General features: G+C 41.2%; 2 protein-coding genes across 2 annotated transcripts in view; both read left to right on the plus strand.

Moving 5' to 3' along the window:
* Nucleotides 1–20,911, plus strand: part of LOC143620165 (uncharacterized) — a 159,478-nt gene that overhangs the window by 25,235 nt on the left and 113,332 nt on the right. The window lies entirely within an intron of this gene.
* On the plus strand, nucleotides 12,220–14,815 carry LOC143620163 (mitochondrial dicarboxylate/tricarboxylate transporter DTC-like). The gene is made up of 6 exons (XM_077091906.1): nucleotides 12,220–12,398; nucleotides 12,686–12,769; nucleotides 12,997–13,058; nucleotides 13,140–13,501; nucleotides 14,193–14,407; nucleotides 14,481–14,815. Exons 1-6 carry the CDS (start codon nucleotides 12,279–12,281, stop codon nucleotides 14,535–14,537), a joined length of 900 nt encoding a protein of 299 aa, XP_076948021.1. The 5' UTR covers nucleotides 12,220–12,278; the 3' UTR covers nucleotides 14,538–14,815.

Consider the following 20,911-nt stretch of genomic DNA (forward strand, 5'->3'; position numbering starts at 1 on the left):
AGTTTGAAGTTGGTGAGAATAGTGATTGGGTGACCCTGGAAATATCGTCTCAACCTGCGTGAAGCGTGTATAAGTGCCAAGACTAGTTTTTCCAGGGTAGAGTACCGGGTTTCCGCGTCTGCCAGCACGCGGCTAACATAATAGATTGGCATCTGGATGCCTTTTCGTTCTACAAGCAGGACTGCCCCGGTTGCTCTATCTGTTGCGGAGAGGTATAGGATTAACTCCTCCCCCGCTTGTGGTGCTGTGAGTGTTGGGAGTTCGATCAGGCGTGATCGAATCTCCTGAAAAGCTGCTTCCGCTTCTGGTGTCCAGCGGAAGTGCGTTTTCTTTAAACAATTTCTTAGCGTTGACACAAAAGGGAACGACCTATCCGCATGGTTTGCCAAAAAGCGGTTAAGCGCGACTAGTCGTCCATTCAGTGTTTGAGCCTGTTTTATGGTGGTAGGTGATTCCATTTTGACAATGGCTTCGACCTTTTCAGGGTTCGCTCTGAAGCCATCTTTAGTAATAATGACTCCCAAGAACTTCCCTTCTTCCACCCCAAATGAACACTTGCTCGGGTTGAGCTTCATGTTTATCTTTCTGAGCGTGTTGAAAGTTTCGTCAATGTCTTTCAACATCGCCTCTGGCTCGGGGCTTTTGATGACCAAATCATCCATATAGACTTCCAAGTTTCTCCCAATTTGGGCGTGAAACTCTTTGTCCATTAGTCGTTGGTACGTGGACCCCGCGTTCTTAAGTCCGAATGGCATCATTTTATAACAAAATGTGCCATCGGGCGTCCGAAAGGCGGTTTTGTCCTGGTCATCTACAGCCATGTGGATTTGATGGTACCCCTTATACGCATCCAAGAAGCATTTAAGGCGAAATGGTGCCACCGAATCCACCTTGAGATCAATTTCTGGCAACGGATAACAATCTTTGGGGCATGCTTTATTCAAATCTTTGAAATCTATGCACATGCGCCATTGTTTGTTATTCTTCGGTACCATTACGGGATTTGCAACCCATGTTTGATATTTGCTAACGCGCACGATGCCCGCGTCAAGGAGTTCCTTGACTTGGGTTCTGCACGCGTTGGTTTGCTCGGGCCCCATTACTCTGCGCTTTTGTACGATCGGCGTAACGGCCGGATCGCATTTGAGCTTATGCTCTGCCTTACTCCGGGGTACACCAGTCATGTCGGCTGGTGTCCACGCGAAGATGTCTGCGTTTCGCTGCAGTAAGCGCTTGAGTAAGGTGCGTGTTGGATCAACAATTGTCGGGCCAATGGTAACGGCCTGATCGGGATATTTCCCATTGAATGCCCACTTTTCAGGTTCAGTGATGGTTTGTTTGGCCATCTTCGGTTTGGGTTTAGAGGAGACGGATGCGATGCATACCTGGGGAATGCCCGTGATCATCGCTACGCCTTCAGTTGTTGGCCATCCCATCATGCCGTGGACTGAGGATACCACGGCGTTGAATCTTGCCATCCCGTCTCTCCCGAATAGGATGTCATACGTATGATGTGGTTTTTTCATTACAACAAAATCCACATCCTCCGTGCGTGAATAATTCCCATCGGTGAGAGTGACGGGGAAAGATAGGGTGCCCAAGGGAGTGTTCATGCTGCCGTCAAACCCTTCCATTGAAGCGTAGACCGTCTCCAGGCGTTCCTTGTCTTCATCGTCTAGCTTGTCGAAGAACTGCCTGTACATCACTGTCGACGATGCGCCATTGTCAACGAGGGTGCGGGAGGTGATGTAGTGCCCCAGCTGGCTTTTAATGACAATGGGGCCTTCTTTGTTTGGGCCTCCCGGCACTCGCGGGAAGCGCACTTCTGCTTCCTTCCATGCGCATGGTTCGGTCATCGGTCTCTTTCTTCCTCTGACCTTACCATGGACCATGTTGATGCTGATGTCGACGGGCTTTCGTCCGTTACCCCTGTACCTGTTGTCGTTCCTTCCTCCCTTCTTGATAGATGCCACGAGGTGTGCGAGCCTCCCATCCTTGACGAATGTCTCGACGATGTCCCTCAAGGATGTGCACTCCTCAGTGCTATGGCCCTTTGTCCCATGGAAGTCACAAGACTTGCTTTGATCCGCATTGGGTTTCTGTCGGATCGCTGGGGCTTTTGGCCATGGCAGTTTTTCCGTGGCAAATATCTCCGTGACGCTCTTGGTGAGTGGCGTCCAACGGTTTTTCCGGTTCGAAGGGTGCGTGTTGTCCCTTCCGCCAACCAGAGGGCGAGAGCTTGAGGGGGTGTCAAAGTTTATCCTTGACTGCCAAATACCTTGCCGCCTCTTTTTGTTTAGCCGGGCGGTTCTCACATTGTTCTCCCTTGTCCTCTGTGTGTAGAGGTTTGTATTCTGGGGGAGATCTCTTCCCAGCTGTTTCTCCGTTTCGGCAAAGCGTTTGGCTGCCGTCATTATGGCATCCCATGTGGATGGCATGCCGTCTTTACCTGTCAGAGTGCGGATAAGTTCTGGGTACTCAGCGCCCTGAATGAAAGCGGCGCGAACGAGGTCTTCGCTGATGTTGCCCAGACTCAGCTTCTTGGAGTTGAAGCGGGTGATGAAGTCCAGTAAGGATTCATCCTCTTCTCTCACACAGTTGAGGATCGTCCACTGCTCCTCAGTGTGCTTCCTCTGTTGACTAAACTGTTGACTGAACTTGTTCTGGAAGTCTGCCCAGTCATAAATGTGGTGGACCGGTAAACGGTCGAACCATGCTCTGGCTGCTCCTACCAGAGTCATCTGGAACATGTAGCACCACGTGGGTTCCGTCCAGTTACTGACGGTTGCCCCCGCAATGAACCTGTTCAGATGGTCATCTGGGTCGGATAGACCATCGTATGTGCCAATGTTGGACATTTGTTTGGCACTCCTCGGGGCGATTGCTTCTGCAATGTCCCTTGCAAATTTTGACCTTCCTGCGTTTGTGGCAGTAGGTCTAAAGGCCTTGGAGAAGTCACGCGAGCTTTTTTCCGTGACTGGTTGGAATGCTTCCCCAAAATTCCTTTTTGGCTGGGGATCCGTTTCCTTACGCTTCCCTTTCGCCCTATGGCGAGGGTTCGCGTCGGTGTCGGAGTCTTCCCTCTCGTCGTCTGAGTACTCGTACTCACTACTCATGTTGAGGTGCTGGCGAGTACTACCGAATTCCTCAGCTTGTTGGACTGAACGCAAGCGTTCGTCCAACTCAGCCTGAAATTCTCTTTGACGTGCCTCGGCCCATGCCTTCACTTGATCAAGTGTTTGGCGAGGGGCTCGAGTTCGTTTTTCCAGCTGGGCATCAGTGAATCCCAGTGGAATATTTACTCCACTTGCCCCTACATGAGTGACTGGGGTAGTGTTCGTAAAATGTACTTCACTTGCCCCAGCTTGGGTGGCTGGGGTAGTGTTTGTAAACATTGTGTTGCCGGTGTTTACCCCAGTGGCTGGGGTTGTGGTTACCGGAATTTCTCTAGTCATCTTGGAAGTTTTGAAAAACTGGAGAAAGATGTAGTTCTAGCTTTATGCACGGATGGCGCCAATGAAGAAACACTAAGTGACCCCGGGCAGATTATGGGTAATCTGGGGGCTAAGTAATGTTTCCCTCGAAGGTTAGGTCCAGCAGAGTAAGTTGTACTTCAGGGAACCTGCAAAACAGACACCGTGAGCTCGTCACTGAGAAGGGGGGGGGGGTTCCTCCTTGTGACCACCCTCCGGCGTGAGAATCAGTCTATATTGCTCTTTAAATATAAAAGTATATGAATACTATTAGAGCAATTATCAAGTAAGTTATACGAGATAGTAGATGATGAAATGATAATACCATTTGCTGTCTTTTATAGCCGAAGGTGGGTTTCCAAGGGGTTTAGCCGGCCCAACACGCTACCAACTGTAACCTATGCACGTGCCCTACCTGTGAGTGGTGGATAGGTAGCGGCTGACACAGAGCAGGCGTGCCGTGCACTCTTCGTCTTCTACCAACTGCAGGCTAGGCACGTGGTCTGGCAGGAGTTGGTGGGCAGGCGGCGGCTATTGGTCACAGTGCTGTGGCGTGCTGTCTGCCACGCTGCTGTCAGTGAGCTGTCGCATTCTTGGTCAGATCTTTTGTCTTTACCTCGTCAGGTATCACGCAAAAGATCCTCCATACGGACTGGCCCATTTTGGCGGGAGTTTTCCCCCTCCCGCCTTTGCTCATTCTTTCAGGTGACACTGAATATTTGTAAGTGTTAAGCCTTATGCGTGTAGCTATGCTGTGCGGGTAGCCTTCCCTGATGGCTTGTATCCGCAACTGCGGGAACAGGCGGGTTACTTTACCATTGGGAGGCTTTTCCCTGCGTATGCAGCTTGCATACTGCGCGTAGGCTTCTCTGAGCATGGTGGGTCCTGCGGGAGTAGATGGTCTTTGCGCAGACATCCCTGTTCAAGGTGAGTCATGCGGGACCAACTGAGCCCTGCTGGGACCTACAATAAATTGAAGTGTTACATACATATATTACACTTAAAGCGATATCAACTCATTGTAAGGTAAAGTATATATTGAATTCAACACTCTTAGACATATTGGATATAAGAAGGTATATGTGTTAAGGTGATGTAAACTTGAACATGTAAAGGTAAATGGGAAAACATGAGTTTGAACTTTGAAGCAGCATGTGGAAAGGACCACTGGCACTTACGTGTTTGCTTAACTGCTTCCACATTATTGTCGTTAAGTCGTTAACATACACGTGGCATTTATTTAACACCACAAGGTTGGATCGGGATGCAACTTTGAATGTGATTTCTTAACAATTAAAATCTTGCAGACGATTTTTCTTCTTCTTTTTGTATGAAATGAAGTCAATATATTTTTCATGTTGGATTGCTAATAATATGGCATTATAATTTTCTGGTCGAATTGGGTCAGGCTACATGATAAAAGCAATACATTATCATTATTGGAAAAACACATGATAATAATCCTTTAAAAACATTGAAGAAATAAAATATTTTATAGCTATTCTCTATGGTTTTCATGTTTTGAAAACAACCAATTAGGTCTGCATTCATAACTTCGCAAATAACTCTTTCACGTTATAACAAATGCAAGAAACATTCGTGCATATAAGCGCCATTTATCCGATTACGTAAATCCGCCTCTATGCTTTATTGAAGGGAAACACTTCTCAACACTTGTCATTACACGTCTGACTTCATCGTTTTCATTAGGGTATTAATAAGATGAAAGTAGTTTCCATTTGAATGTCAAAATACTTTTTTCGATAAATACTATTTGTTGACTTTCAGTCGTTTCAAAATAAGATAAAATTGACTTGGATGAGAGCATTAGACATGATTTGGTAGACTTGCACCTCTATAGGAAACATAACTGACGATATTGGCTTTAGCCTAAGGATCCTTCAGTCAGCATACATTGGTCCGTGGGTCTAAATATATGGAGCGGGGTTTGTGGGCCGGTCGGCTTGTTGTCCTTAAATGGTTAGAGGTGTTCGAGGGGGGTTGTACTTCAAAAGTTAACAATGCAATGGTGTCTTAACTGCCCGGTGGTTGGGTTGCAAGATGGTTTTGACATTAAAATTTTGATGTTGAGCTGGAGATTGATTTCTCATGCTCCTATTATTATTATTAATTATTATTATTATTATTTTCTAGTGTGGCTCATATCCTCGATATTTTAAATTGTAAAATAAATCTGAGAATTTATAATTATCTTTGAAAAGGAAATGAACCGAGTGAGGTTTTGTTGTGTGTGTCTGCTTGCTAAGAAAATGAATTCGTTCGGTTATGTTGTTTGCATAAAAGGCCGGTTCACGCATACAAATGAACGGACACAACTAGACATTGTTGGCCGATAAACGGACAAAAGTGAACACCAATTTAAAATAAACATGGTCATAAAAAGTGTTAAAACACTAGTCTAAAATTTAAAGGGTGATATCTTAATTTCATAAACTATACTAAATTGTAACGTGCCTAAAAGTTTTGATAAATAAACAATAAACAAACAAACGTAAACTAGCGACTATACATGAACATGACAAATTAAAACGAATGAACGAGACATGTGTTATGTGCGTTCCTTTAACTAAATGAAACAAAAACAAATCAAGTTCTTTTGTTTATTAAATATAAAAAAAAAACTTTCCGCCGAATACTTCAATGTATGCTTGGTTCATTAACATGTTTAATTTTCTCGAGATATTCCCTATGTTTGCACATCTCTGTGTTTGCATAGTGAAGTGGATTTTTCACTGATTTGTCTCTTGTCCTCTTTACCATTCCCTCAAATGGACTAAGATTACTGTTCATGGGAAATTCGGAATTCATGCGTTACATGAACATTTAGCGATCTGTCGCTACATAAAGTATAACTTGAGTGAGTTGTATTTTTTAGACAAATTACCCAATTGTTTAGTCAAAGTATGTTTATACTTTTAGATTAACCTAATAAATTGCTCAAAGGCACAAAGTAAGACCATGTGTAGTGGTGGCTTTGCCACCTGCGTTTTGAGCCATAACGCGGGGGGTACACCCCCCCCCCCCCGCGTTATGTTGAAGTCAAATTTCCAAGCGTTTTATATACAACGCTGAAAACACAAGGGTATAACTCTGGAAACACCGCCCCCCTCCAAGTTATGCCAACTTTATGACTACACCTGTTTTTTATACAAAACCATAACTCTGACTGGACGCCACGTGGCGCATAACCCCTGGATGTGGAGCTTTACGACTACACATGGTCTAAGTATGTCAAATATTCAAATGTCGTAGTACAAAAAAGGTATCAAACAAGTGCACAACCTCTAACCTGTTATTACATACTAGCCAGTTGTCCGCGCGATGCAGCGGTGTACGTAGAAATGCAACCGTTGTTAGTACGTTTGTAACCTCGCAACGGTACGTGCGAAACCCGGCAATGGTATGCATTTAACGTGACATCGGGCGTGTAACCGGTGCCAGTAAGCGCACCACATAATGCCTATACGCGAGCAACCAGTATGTATAAACAATGTCATTCATGTAACTGATGCTTGAACGCGCATAACAGGTGGCGACAAGCAAGAAGCAAAGATGAAATGTACAATAATTTCAAATAAACTACTTTTAACCCAATCCTTTTTTACAAACCTATTTCAACCCGAAAGCGTTTTAACCCAAAGCCCGTTTTGACATTAACCCTTTCGATCTAAACCAACCCCGACATGAACTAAATTAACCTTTTTTGTATTAACCTGTTCCAACCCTAAACCGTTCCAACACCATTAGTCGAACATGCCCGACCTATTGCCGGTAATAATTGGTAATCATGTAACATGTTAGTTTTTTAAAAATTAATAAACTATACCAATACCATACTCAAATTAAAGATAATAAAATGCTTGTTTTTATGTGTAATTTTTTAGAAAAAATATTAACGTGTGAAAAAGTTACGGCCGTTTAAATGTTGTGGGGTAGTTGGTTAATAATTAGGGGGTAAATATGTAACTATTTAATATACTAACAAAACTTGATTAAAGTTGAAAGACCATTATTGTATATTATATTTGGATATGCAAAGACTACAAATTCTTAAAATTATATGCATTGTTACTTGTATAATATGCAACAAGAGTGGTACCTCTTAAAATTTAAGAGGTCCCTCACTCCTATATCTATACTATATATAAAACATGAGTTAGTGTCCTCTTAATTTTTAAGAGGTACACCAAACAATGCACAAGATACAACACACAATGCATAAATTTATGACATTTTATGGGTAATGTAGTCTTTTGTCACATCTTCTACGGTTAACAATATTTGATTCAAATATATTTATAAATATAGTCCTTTAACTTCAATCACATTTTGTCAATTTATATAATATTTACACGTTTACCCCTTATTCTAAATTAAATACCCTACGACCTTTAAACGGCCATAACGTTTTCACATATTTATATTTTTTTCAAAACCAACTACACCATAAAAACGAGCATTTTATTCTCTTTAAATTGAGTATGATATTGCTATATTATTTTAATTTTAAAAAGGTAACGTGTTACGTGATTACCAGTTAGGGCCGGCAAACGGGTCGGGTGGATTCGGGTCATGGATCATATATGGTTACTGTCAAAACACATGACGCTTTTACCGGCACTGGATTGCACACGTACAACCGTTGTGTGACGCTTTTACCGATACCGGTTACGCGTCCGATGTCGCGTTACGCGAACACTGTTGTTGGGTTGTCGATGTGTTACCAGTCGCATACTAACACCGGTTACACGTTCGATGTCGTTTTTGCATGCATATCCCGTGGCATAGCACGACCATCTTGCTAGTTATATATAGTATAGATTAGCAAAAAGAATTAAAGAAGTATAAAATAAGTCACGGCCCAAACGTTAGTTAACAAAGACCAGAGTGTAGTGTCCATATGGGCAGGGCCTTTGGCCCAACAGATCAAAAAACCTTAGGGCCACATCACTATATTCAAGGACTCAAGGTTCACAAACTTGTCCTTAACTTACGTTCAAGTATGTAATTTAACCGGCCACAAAGATATTTTATAGGCTATGTAGGAGATAATGGGCTTGCACTAGGAAAATTAATTGAACCGAGAATTCATCAAAATAATATAGGGCCGTCATGAACTCGTACGCCTTTCGCTCGGAAATTGCTCAGAAATTGTTCGCTCGTTTTTTCGCTCGATTGAAAACGAGCCGCTCTGCTCAGTTCGATTTGTAAACGAGCCAAGCAACGAGCAAAGGCATGCTCGGTTCGGTTCGGCTTGAATATTCTTAATTTATTTTATATATAATTATATATGAAAAAAATATATAAATATATAGACAAAACACATAAATATAAGCTTACAATTATTTTTACCCATTTAAAATTTTCATATTCCGTCAATTTTATTGTTTTATTTATTCGATTCAAGTTTTTAGAATACTAGAAGTCTGTTTACATTATCATTATATCTCACTTCAAACTTATTTTAAATAAAAATTTACAATATATTACACGTTTGTCTAAAACTACTAATTTATTTATAAAATATATTATTTACAACATTCAAATTTGTTTATTATTGAAAATTTTAAAGTGAAAAAGAAATAAATAATGTTTGAAATCGCTCGATGTTCGATCGAAAAATGCTTGATTCGATTTTGGCTCGTTTCGGTTTTCGCTCGGTTCGAATTTCAGCTGTTCGGTCCGGTTCGGTTGGAAACAAGCCAAGCAACGAGCAAGACTTCACTCGGTTCAGCTCGTGAACAACCCTAAAATAATACACAAATCGGCCAAACAGACAAAACAACTATGTTTTTGTGGATTTGTGCTTTTTAAGCACGAAATCGTATCTTGGATTTTCAAAATGTTGGTAAAATGATACGGATACCGCCTTTTTATTTCGGCTCGGACGAGATATTTAAATCCTCGGAGACGGCCCCGGATTTGATGAACCAATTTAGGCTAGTGTTCGTCCGCCCGATCCAAATAACCCACATTTTTACAATCAAGAATCACGCTAGAGCACTCACAACCGATTCCCAGTCTATACACTACATTTTCTTTCTCATATTTAATTAAATAATAGTTTTTTTTACATTTTTATCATTACTTTTTCTATCATCTCAACTCACAAACAGTTTTAAAATATATTAAAAAGAATAATTAATTTATTCCCAAATATTTTAAGTTATTTAATAAACAGTAATATTTTATCTTTTTTTTTCACTCAAAATTCACAATTAGTTCATACAATATACAAAATCCGTTTACGTAGTTCTATGACTATGAGGTTGTCTATCGACCAAATAACCAACCAGTGACAGTTGTGACGTGGATTTCAGAAAGGCTGTTCTGGTTATTTATTATCAAAACGAGGGTACTGTTGGGATTTCACTTGGCAAATGATGCTACATGAGTGGTTGGCTTCCTTTGTGTAGTTGGTGTCCTCGATAAAAAGCGACCATTATAATGCCACCAAGTCAGTATATTCCAAATCTACCCTTTACAAGAATCTCTCACCGAGGTCCTTTGTGCGTACAAAACAACTTGTCATCGTAGGAATCACTAAAGATACCATCAAGGCCCATACCCATGAACCACCCATGTTGCTTACATAGAATGACCATTATGCCCTTGAGTGTTGAAGATGTTCATTACAAGCTAAGGGTTCTCTTCCAACTTTGCTTCATGTAAACTCAAATAGTAAACTAATATTCATTAGTAACTAAAACAATTTACAAGCAATGTATGCTATTTTTTGTCTTAATTGATACAAACAACAACCTCTACGTGTTAGGCCAGCTCAACAACAATGTACGTAAGATATCAATTGGAAGAGCATCTATAATGAAAGCTTTCAAAAATGTCTTCACCTAAATATATTTCTGGATTCAAGGACGAAGCTTAAAACTGCTTCGAGTGGCCCCGACCGCAAGTTTTTTTTCAGTAACCTTACTTGTTTTCGTTTGAAAGTTTTATATGTCTTGTAAATTTAGTTGGCTTTGACGAAAATTTTGAGCTTGGTCCCCTGTTTATGGAAATGTTTATAACTATTGCATCCGACATCTCCTGCGTATTCATCAAAGACTCGTCGCCATCCGGATTAGGATTACCTCATGCATAGCAAATACCCAAACATTTTAGTGGTTTTCTTAATAATGATGCATATGTTAGATATTTATATGCATTGAATTTATATTTCTTTCAATTATAACTCTATTCGTCAAATTTACAACTTACATATTTAACCATAATCACAAATAACCCAACTAATTTTGTCAAACATACTCAAAAGTGATTTGCATTTAGTCCCATTCATTTTTTATAAATGCATATATTTATTTACCCACACATACGTGCATAAACATATATATATTTCTTTTATTATTACAAAAATGTTGAACACTGCCCCCATGCGATATTGGGTCGATTTTTTTTGGGGGGGGGGGGGGGGGGGGGAGAGCGACTAGTTTTTGTCGTCGGATATATATATAATATAATATATATAGGATTGATTTCTTTTGATAACCGATTTGAGTTTTAAGAACTCGAAAGAACTCCACGTAACAAACTTTTTTTTTTAATTTTTTTTACACATGTGTAATACGTAAGTGTAAGTAATGTACAAAAAATTACAGTATTTTTTTACATACCGAACGACTTATTACACATGTGTAACTAACATTTAAACTTGTGTAATCATTAAATATACTTATTCTCTCTCCTGATTCATATTTTAATGAAACTTAGGTTGTGTTTGTTTTTGCTTATAAGGTCTGCAAGGAGCCTATGTCTGCGGGCGTGCAGACATAAGCTCTTGAAGACTGTTTGTTTTTTTAAAAAAAAAGATCTGAAAACTACTTTTATTGTCTTAAAAAATAAGCTTTTTTCACCATCTTCACACTTCTTAATATCATACCAAGTACCAACACCCAATGTCCAACACCACCACCACCCACCACCACCTTCCGCCACCACCACCACCACCCACCGTCTGCCGCCACCACCACCCACCATCCACCACCACCATCGTTAACCACCCATCACCACCACCACCACCCACTGTTCGTCGCCACCACCACCCGCCACCACTATCCCCCACCGCCACCACCCACCGTCCGCCGCCACCACCACCCACCGTTCACCGCCTACCACAATCGCCCACCACCACCCACTTCCATAGTTCGTACACCACTACCAATTATTTTAGCAGTCTACAAACGTTAAAGGACTTTATCTACTGTAACATATATGATAGGTAACTAATTTTCAGCTTATGCAGACGATTTCCAGTTTATAAAACAAACAGTATTATATTTTCAGATTGCAGACCTTCAGACCACATATTCAGTTGCAGATATTAAATCAGATGAAATCAGATTGCAGACATATTTTGTCTTCAAAAACAAACAGCACTTTAATCTCATCCACATATTTCATTTCATTTAATTAGATGTGTGGTCCAAAATTGAGTTTTTAAAGATCTTACAACTCATCAAATTCTCAAAATATCCTTCCCATATATATATATATATATATCCTGACCAAGCGCTATATGACGCAAATCGCCCGATTTCGTAGCTCTTCCGCGTCTTTATCTTTCGGAAAACAATCAAGGACATTATAGTCAACAAGATAATAGTGGCACACTCGTAATTTAATAGAATCACAGGGACATATACAAACACCCCAACAAATGCACATCACACCTGCGTGTGGGTATCAGAGTATAAATACCAATTGCTGTTCCATTGCTAATCCTCTGCTCTCCATTTGAATCTCTCTGCCCAAAATCTCTAGTCAAATATGGGAGAAGAGAAACCGAAGCCAGTCGGCGGCGTGTGGCCCACGATCAAGCCATTTGTCAACGGCGGAGCCTCTGGTATGCTTGCTACCTGTGTCATCCAGCCCATCGATATGATCAAGGTATGTTTACTAAATCTGCATTTCAAGTTATTATTATTATTATTATTAGTTATTGTTGTTTCTTCAGATCTGATTTTAATATGAAGATTAGGTACTCGTAATTGTAATTGTTTTAGCTCATTAGTGATATTATGCATACCAGGTGTTCGACGATATGCTTGAACCGATTTCATTGAAATGTTTTATAGTAACTATTAGCATTAATGATTTAGTAAATGCTATGTTCTTTGATTTGAGTTGTGTAATGTGTTGTATTATTTACATGAAATGTGATGTGCTATTTGTAGGTGAGGATTCAATTGGGTCAAGGATCTGCAGGCGAGGTCACGAGAACTATGCTGAAAAACGAGGGGATCGGTTCCTTTTATAAGGTTTGTAATCTTCATGGTTTTATCAGTTTTGATTTGATGATTGCTTAAGAAGATCTGATGGCTAGATTGTAGTTATATTTGGATCTGTAGACTGTACAATCCTACTGTGATTCATCACAAGATCATTGAATTTGTGAAGCATATTGTGATACATGTCTAGGGTTACCTTCATTATACATTTTGATTTATACATTTTGATGATGTGTTAAGTGTATTGTTTTGAGCAGGGTCTATCTGCTGGATTGCTTAGACAAGCTACATACACAACTGCTAGACTTGGTTCATTTAGGTACTGTCATTGACGAACATACTGTTATCGTGTAACCCGAATTCTTATGCAGGCTAACATGAATTTTTAATTAAATGATAGGATTCTGACAAACAAGGCACTTGAGGCCAATGATGGAAAGCCATTGCCTTTATATCAGAAAGCTTTATGTGGGCTGACAGCTGGAGCAATTGGAGCCTCTGTGGGGAGCCCTGCTGATCTGGCATTGATTCGTATGCAAGCTGATGCAACCTTACCTGCTGCACAACGCCGTAACTACACAAATGCATTTCATGCTTTGTATAGGATTACTGCGGATGAAGGTGTGTTGGCTCTCTGGAAAGGTGCGGGTCCCACAGTTGTAAGGGCTATGGCTTTGAACATGGGAATGCTTGCTTCTTATGATCAGAGTGTTGAGTTCTTTAAGGATAATCTTGGTTTTGGCGAGGCTGCTACAATTTTAGGTATGACTGAGCTGGTTATTTTAATTTGGAAAATCGTGCAAAGTAGAAACTAACTTTACACTTCTGTTTTTGATTTGAGCAACCAACAATAAAATAGGGGCAACATAGGAGCCAACTTATTACTTTAAGTTAGTGTAGCACGAAATTTAGGCATGCAAACGAACCGAACGAACATGAATGGGCATGCTCATGTTCGTTTAACTTTAACCGAACAAATGATCAAACACGAACAGTTAAACAGGGTTTCCTTATTCGCGTTTGTTCGTTAAGAAAATGAATGTGTGTGTGTGTTCATTCGTAAACAGTATATATGACCGGTTCACGAACATAAATGAACGGACATAACTGAATGGAAACTAATTAAAAGTAAATGTGAACATCACAATTTGTAGGGCTTTAAAAAATAATAAAAACTAGACAAAACCGTAATAGATCTAAAAACATTAAATATATATATAAATAAACATAAAAGGACGAAAGTAAATGCACTTATATGAATGAACTTGGACGGACATAAATGAATGAACACGACATGTGTACATGTTCGTTCGTTTTACTAAATGTTCACGGACATTTCATTAAACGTTTGGTTTGTTTATAAGCCTAGAATGAATGCCTTGTTCAACTAATCAACAAGTAACAGGTCACTAGATGTTTTTTTGTTTATATATGTTTTTTTTATTTTTTGCAGGGGCCAGTTCTGTATCAGGGTTCTTTGCTGCCGCCTGCAGTTTGCCTTTTGATTATGTGAAAACTCAAATACAAAAAATGCAGCCTGATGCTGCTGGAAAATATCCTTACACGGGATCTATGGATTGTGCCATGAAAACCCTCAAGGCTGGTGGGCCCTTCAAATTCTACACAGGATTTCCGGTATATTGTGTTAGGATCGCTCCACATGTCATGGTATGCTCTCTCTATTAAGTTATTAACGTTAACGAGTATATTGTTTCTGATTTGTGGATTTTTGGTGTTATAGATGACATGGATCTTCCTGAACCAAATTCAGAAACTGGAGAAGAAAGCTGGATTGTAATTTTGTTGCAGGAGCATAAAGATATCAGTTGGTGTCAAGCGAATAATACCGGATTTTGGTTATTTACATCACACGTAAAATTGTGGAAGTATTCTCAATTCTGAGTTATACTTTCTCATAGAATTGTTGTAATGTCATTTGAACTACAGTTCTTTAGTGTAGGATTGATTAATCTTTGGGAATTTTCCCATGGCATACCAGCAAGAATCCAGCTCCTGGATTGTGCCATTTATGATTGGATTTGAGTAAACGAAAACCACATTGTGGGTTCAATTTTTTAGCATAATCATCCGTTGAATTGTGTTGGAGATACCGTTCACAATATGAAAGGAAATAAAATACACTGCATGCTACAGTTGAAATAAAAAGAAAATTCTGTGGCTGAAGATTCGTGTTTATCTTAATTCTTAAAACAAAGATTCGAGTGCCTTAAATCGCCCATGAAACTTATTGAAAAGTGTCATTTATTTTTGAAAAGTTCTTTTTTCATGGTGATGTCTTTTTTGTGTTTTCAAACTAAGGCAGATTCTTTGGTTCAGCCGTTGTTAGGTATTAAATAGTGAAGGGATTAAAGTGTAAATACATAATAGTTTAGGGTCTATATTGTAATACATTAGGATGAAGCGTGAATGAGAATGATATCGATGATTTGAATATTCTTCTTCTATTGTGTTCTTCTCTTAATCTTCGATCATTCTATTTTGATACGTAACAAGTGGTATCAAAGCTTTCCGATCCTCTCGGAAACGCTTCATGGTGATGATTCCGTTCGAATCGTTTAAAGTCTCGTTCTTTTTCGGTTCAATTTCCAAAAATTGATTATTTTTTTGATCAATTTCTATCCAATTTTATTTCAAACCTTTGAAATTGACCATTTGTTCGGTCAGATTTATTTAAATCTTTGAATTGGTCGTTACTAGATCAATAATTAAATATTCGTAGATTGTATGTGAGCAATTAGGTTAACAAGGGGTTTTTTTTTCGACAACAATCAAATTAGGGAACTGGTTCTTGACAGAAATAATCGAAGGTAACAATGGTGCTCTTGTGTTCGTGTGGGGGATTGATATGGGAAAATAGGGTTCATGTTTGTGGCTATCGTAGGTGTTCTTGCGGTTGGTTACAATACGAAGGCAGGGGCCATTGTTGTGGTTACCTACCAGATTATTCAAAACCACCAACTAATTGGGAACTTTACAGTGGTTATAGATGTGTTGATGAATGGGCGGGATCATCACCATGGGGAAAAGAAGTCCTCACTTATTCGAAACAAAATATAAAGAAACAAGAATTCTAAATACTACTTTATCCATGGATGACATCAAGAACTTACAACATACTGGTTCATTTCAAGATTATTGTAGCTCATTTGACTTTCTCCTTACTAAAGTAATGTAAGCGAGGATTATGCTACAAGCTTGTTTGTGGAGGGTCTTAAATATGAAATTAAGTGGTGGGTTATATTTCTAAGACCAAAAACACTAATTGTCTATTAACTCCTACATTTTCTTCCCCTTTCCTTCCATTTTCATTAAACTCGGGAATACGAAATAAATTGACACATTTTCCTCCCCTTCTCTTTCTTTTCTCTTTTAATTCCCCTCCTTTTCTTTTCTCTCCTTAAATGAGACTCGGGAACACAGTGTTAAGGAGGCTTATGAATTGGCAAAGAAACAAGATAATTTGCTTACCATTTACTATGGAAACAAGGAATCTAAGAAGGCCAATCTTGAATCACCCTATTCTTCTCAAATCACAAAAGTGGAATCTGCCCACCAAGTGTTTGAGGAAATACCCTCTAAGAAATTTGAAATTGAGGATGAGATTCGAGAATCGTTTGATGGAAATGAATCAAAGGTAAACGAAAATAAAGTATTAGCTGATAGTGATATATTAGAGATCCAAGAGGATGGTGTTGACAATGAAGTATCAAACGAAAATGAAATTCGAGATTCAATTGATGGTGATACAGTAGAATTTCATAATGAAGTTGTGGACAATTTAAAAATTCTAAAGCAAGACCTATGGAAGTTGAAGAAACACTAACCGGACCCCGGGCAGATTACGGATAACCTGGGGGTTAGATAGATGTTTCCCACGAGGGGTTAGACCCGGTAAAGATGGTTCTTCTGATAACCTGCAAAACAGACACCGTGAGCTTGTCACTGAGAAGGGGGGGGGGGGTTTCCTCCTTGTGACCACCCTCCGGCGTGAGAATCAGACTAGATTGCTCTTTAAATATAAATGTATATTAAGAGATTGCTAGAGCAGATATCAGGTATAATATGATATGTTATGATGTGATAAGATGGTCATACCATTTGTGGTATTTATAGCCGAAGGTAGGTTTCCAAGGAGGTGTGGCCTGCTGAATAGTATTCCTGTTCTACCAACTGTGGCCTACGCACGTGCCCTGCTGGTAGTTGGTGGGTAGGCAGCGGCTGATAGTGACCAGGCCTGCTGTGTACTATTCCTTTTCTACCAACTGCCGGCTATGCACGTGGTATGACAGGAGTTGGTGAGTAGGCAGCGGCTAATAGTGACATACAGTACAGGAGCATGCTGCTCGCCATACTGTTGTCAATAAGCTGTCGTATCTTTAGTCAGATCTTTTGCCCATACTTCGTCAGGTACAGTACAGAAGATCTTCCCGTATCGTACGGACTGGCTTATGGGCGGGAGTATTCCCCCTCCCGCCTTTGTGCGGGATTGTCCCCGGCTTTGCTCATTCCTTCAGGTGACACTGAGTGATTGAGAGCTAAGTGCCTTGTGCGTGTAGCCTTGCTGCGCGGGTGGCCTTCCCTGATGGCTTGTATCCGAAGCTGCGGGAACAGGCGGAGTCCTTCACCATTGGGAGGCATTTCCTGCGGGAACAGCTTGCGTACTGCGCGTAAGGACGTCACGTCTTTGAGCATGGTTGGTCCTGCGGATCCAGTTGGTTTCTGCGCAGACGTCCCTCTTCAAGGTGAGTCTTGCGGGTCCAACTGGGCTCTGCTGGGACCTACCTCTTCAAGTCCCCCCAGTCCAATGTTCTTCTCATGAGTGTTTAATCAAGTGAGGTGAACTTTTGGACTTAAGCAAAGGGTTTTGAAAAGGGCTTTTTAAGGTTTTCCATGGGGATTCTTCCCGCGGAAGTCCTTGTCACTTGCAGAAATTCCCGAGTTTCCTGCTTGATCTTTGGGTATGATGCGGGTAGGTCTGTAACCTCCTCGTAAGTCAGGAGCGTTGAGTCCCACTTGTGTGGATTCTCCATGAGGTTTTGGTAGTTTTTGAACATAGTGATCAATTATGTTAAAACCACCAATTCCATCCTGGAGCTTCAAACAATGTAGTTCTCGACGTTCCCGCTATGCGGGGATGTTATTTCCGTTTCCGCAAGCATTGCCCAGAAGATCCTTCTTGGTTTCAATTCCCAGCGGAGCGCTAGGTATGTGAAGGGTTTTGCCTTGACACTCTACCCGCGCTCGTCTTACGGTTACTTTACTTCCAAGGTATTCCTGGCGTCAATTCCCTGCGGGTGCTAGGTATGTGAAGGGTTTTGCCTTTACACTGTACCCGCACCCGTCTTATGGTTACTTGGTTGCCAAGTTATTCTTGGCTTCAATTCCCTGCGGGTGCTAGGTATGTGAAGGGTTTTGCCTTAACACTGTACCCGCATCCGTCTTACGGTTACTTGGTTGCCAAGTTATTCTTGGCTTCAATTCCCTGCGGGTGCTAGGTATGTGAAGGGTTTTGCCTTTACACTGTACCCGCACCCGTCTTATGGTTACTTGGTTGCCAAGGTAAGGGGTATTTTCCCGCTTACTTTTGAATCTTTTTGAATTTTTGAAATTCGAAAGGTTGGTGAAAGGATAAGAACAGTCCAAACCTCTGAAACGTCGTGCGACGGTTTCTTCTGACTGTGTCAGAACGTGCAGGAAGTTATGGTGACGTGACAGTACATGGTCATTCCAGACGCTTTTTCAGGCGCGTGGGCGCGATTTTTCGGGCGCGTGGCCGCGAAATTAATGGTACTCGTCCTTTCAACAGCTGTTGCCAGCTTGCTTTTCGCCACGTGTCATAGTTTCATTGCACCTTCGATTTCTCTCTCCTCCGCATTAAATTCATCGCATTAATTGCGATTAGTATATAAAGGGTGAGAGGGTTCTTTGTAATTCACACCTTTCACTTTTCTCTTCATCTTTAGAACGATTTCCGGCGAATACTCATCTTTCAGTCGAGCATTCTCTTGAAATCGTTTTCTTCTTTCTTTTGCAAGATGTCTCGTGATCTCGAATCTACAGCCGATGACAAGAGTACTGCTGGCGAGTGCCAGTGTGCTCTGCCTGTCGATCTGTACCAGTACGTCGTTAGGAAGTTCATGCTCGAGTCTCTCGAGCCTGAGTTTCCTGAACCCCATCAGACTGTGTACGATGCCCCCAGAGGCAAGATCGGGGTATATGCTGCATTCTTTGTTTATGGGAATCTTAGGTTCCCATTGACAAAGTTTGTTTACCGTGTCCTTGAGAGGCACGGTGTGCACCTGACCGAGGTGCACCCGATGGCGATTGCCAAGATTCGGTACTTCGAGTGGGTGTGCCGGATTCTGGGCATTGAGCCCTATGTTGACCGCCTGATGACCTTCTACACTTGGAGGTGCATCCAGGGGTGGTACACGTTGATAACCCGGATTAAGGGTTTGAAGATTTGCGCAACCGAGCGCAGTCTTCGCTCGTGGAAGAGGGAGTTCTTCTACATCTCCGCTCGCGCCATCCCCCTTGCCATGAAATTTAAGAACGGGCAAGCACTTCCCAGCCTTCACGCCTCCAACTACGAGGAGGCGGAATGGTTTTCGAAGATATCCCGAGTCCAATCTCCGATTTACCGGTTTGCGGAGTCCGGGATGGTGATGCTGGGGATGAGCCGGGTGTGGAAGGCTGCGGATGCGCAAAAGATCCCAATCGTCCTTGAATACGGTTCGAACTCTGTTCCTTACGGTATGCTTTTCATTTCTTTACGCTTTTCTTTGTAGATAGAAAAGGTTCTGATACTTGTATATTTTCTTGTAGGTTGTGCATCGGGTCTTCTCAGAGACCTCTTATGATGATGCTATGAGCGCAGCCCTCAACGCTTCTCACGAGGATGGGGAAAAGGCCGGCTTCCTGCTTGGTCTAGGGTTCGTTGAGAAAGGCATCCCGCCTTCCAACTTCCCTTTGTACAATGTTGATACTGAAGCTGTTTACGACCAAGCAGTGAATCAGTACGCCGCCTTCCCGCATCCGGTGGTGGAGAAGGTGAATCAAGTTGCTGCTGCTGATGATGGGTTAGCTATCCTTAAAGCTTTCCTTGAACTGCCACGATCTACTGATGGTGCTGGTCCAAGTGGAAGTGGCCCTGAAGCTTGATCCTGAAGATCCCTTCCCACTGTTAGGATAGATTTATCTTGTATAGATTTATTTTCTTGTAGACGGGTAGTTACCCGGCCATTCTTGTAATGAATAATTGTGAAATATAAATCTTTTTGCGGGTAAGACCGCTACTTTCGTTGGATTCATTGCTTTGTAAACGTTATATGACTTGCATACTTTAGTTTAAATTAGCAATTTTCCAAGTGTTTAGAATAAGTTAACCTTTGAACGTGGTAGATAATAGGTTGAAGTTTTGCTTCCTCTTTCGTGATTGTGCGGGTAGGACCGTCACTTGCACTTAGTAGGATGGCTAAACTTTACCTATATCTGACCTGCGTGTAGGTTTTCCTCAATTCTTTTTGAAATTTCTAAGTGTTTAGGATAAGTTAACCTTTGAATGTGGTAGATAATAGGATGAAGTTTTGCTTCCTCTTTCCTGATTGTGCGGGTAGGACCGTCACTTGCACTTAGTAGGATGGCTAAACTTTACCTATATCTGACCTGCGTGTAGGTTTTCCTCATCTTTTAGTTAGAAATTCTTTTTTGAGTAAGTTAACCGTTTGACGCGCGGTTGTCAATAGGTTAGTGTTCAGTTTCCTCTCATGATTCATGCGGATAGACCGGCACTTTCATTTAGTGGGACTGAACTTTTCCCCTTCAACTGACCTGCGTGAAGGTTTGCCGTTTTTTTGGGTTTATGCGGGTTTTGCCGCCTTCCCCACGCAACAACTTTCCACGTAATTATGCGGTGAAAACCGGCATATCCGTGTTGAATAAATTAACCGTTCGACGCGCGGTCGTTAATGGGTTAGTGTTCAGTTTCCTCTATGATTCATGCGGATAGACCGGCACTTTCATTTATTGGGATGACTGAACTTTTCCCCTTCAACTGACGTGCGTGAAGGTTTGCCGTTTTTTGGGTTTATGCGGGTTTTGCCGCCTTCCCCACGCAACGACTCACTATGTATGCGGTGAAAACCGACATCA

The sequence above is a fragment of the Bidens hawaiensis genome, unplaced genomic scaffold, assembly GCF_021521415.1.
Source record: "Bidens hawaiensis isolate Kalapana, Puna unplaced genomic scaffold, B.hawaiensis_p1.1 tig00002553_1, whole genome shotgun sequence".
Taxonomy (NCBI): domain Eukaryota; kingdom Viridiplantae; phylum Streptophyta; class Magnoliopsida; order Asterales; family Asteraceae; genus Bidens; species Bidens hawaiensis.

Excerpts from the sequence above, each read along its gene's own strand:
- LOC143620163 (XM_077091906.1), top strand. The coding sequence starts at position 12,279 with ATGGGAGAAGAGAAACCGAAGCCAGTCGGCGGCGTGTGGCCCACGATC. Across the intron at positions 13,059-13,139 it reads GCTAGACTTGGTTCATTTAG|GATTCTGACAAACAAGGCAC; the intron begins GTACTGTCATTG and ends ATTAAATGATAG. Across the intron at positions 14,408-14,480 it reads GGATCGCTCCACATGTCATG|ATGACATGGATCTTCCTGAA; the intron begins GTATGCTCTCTC and ends TTGGTGTTATAG.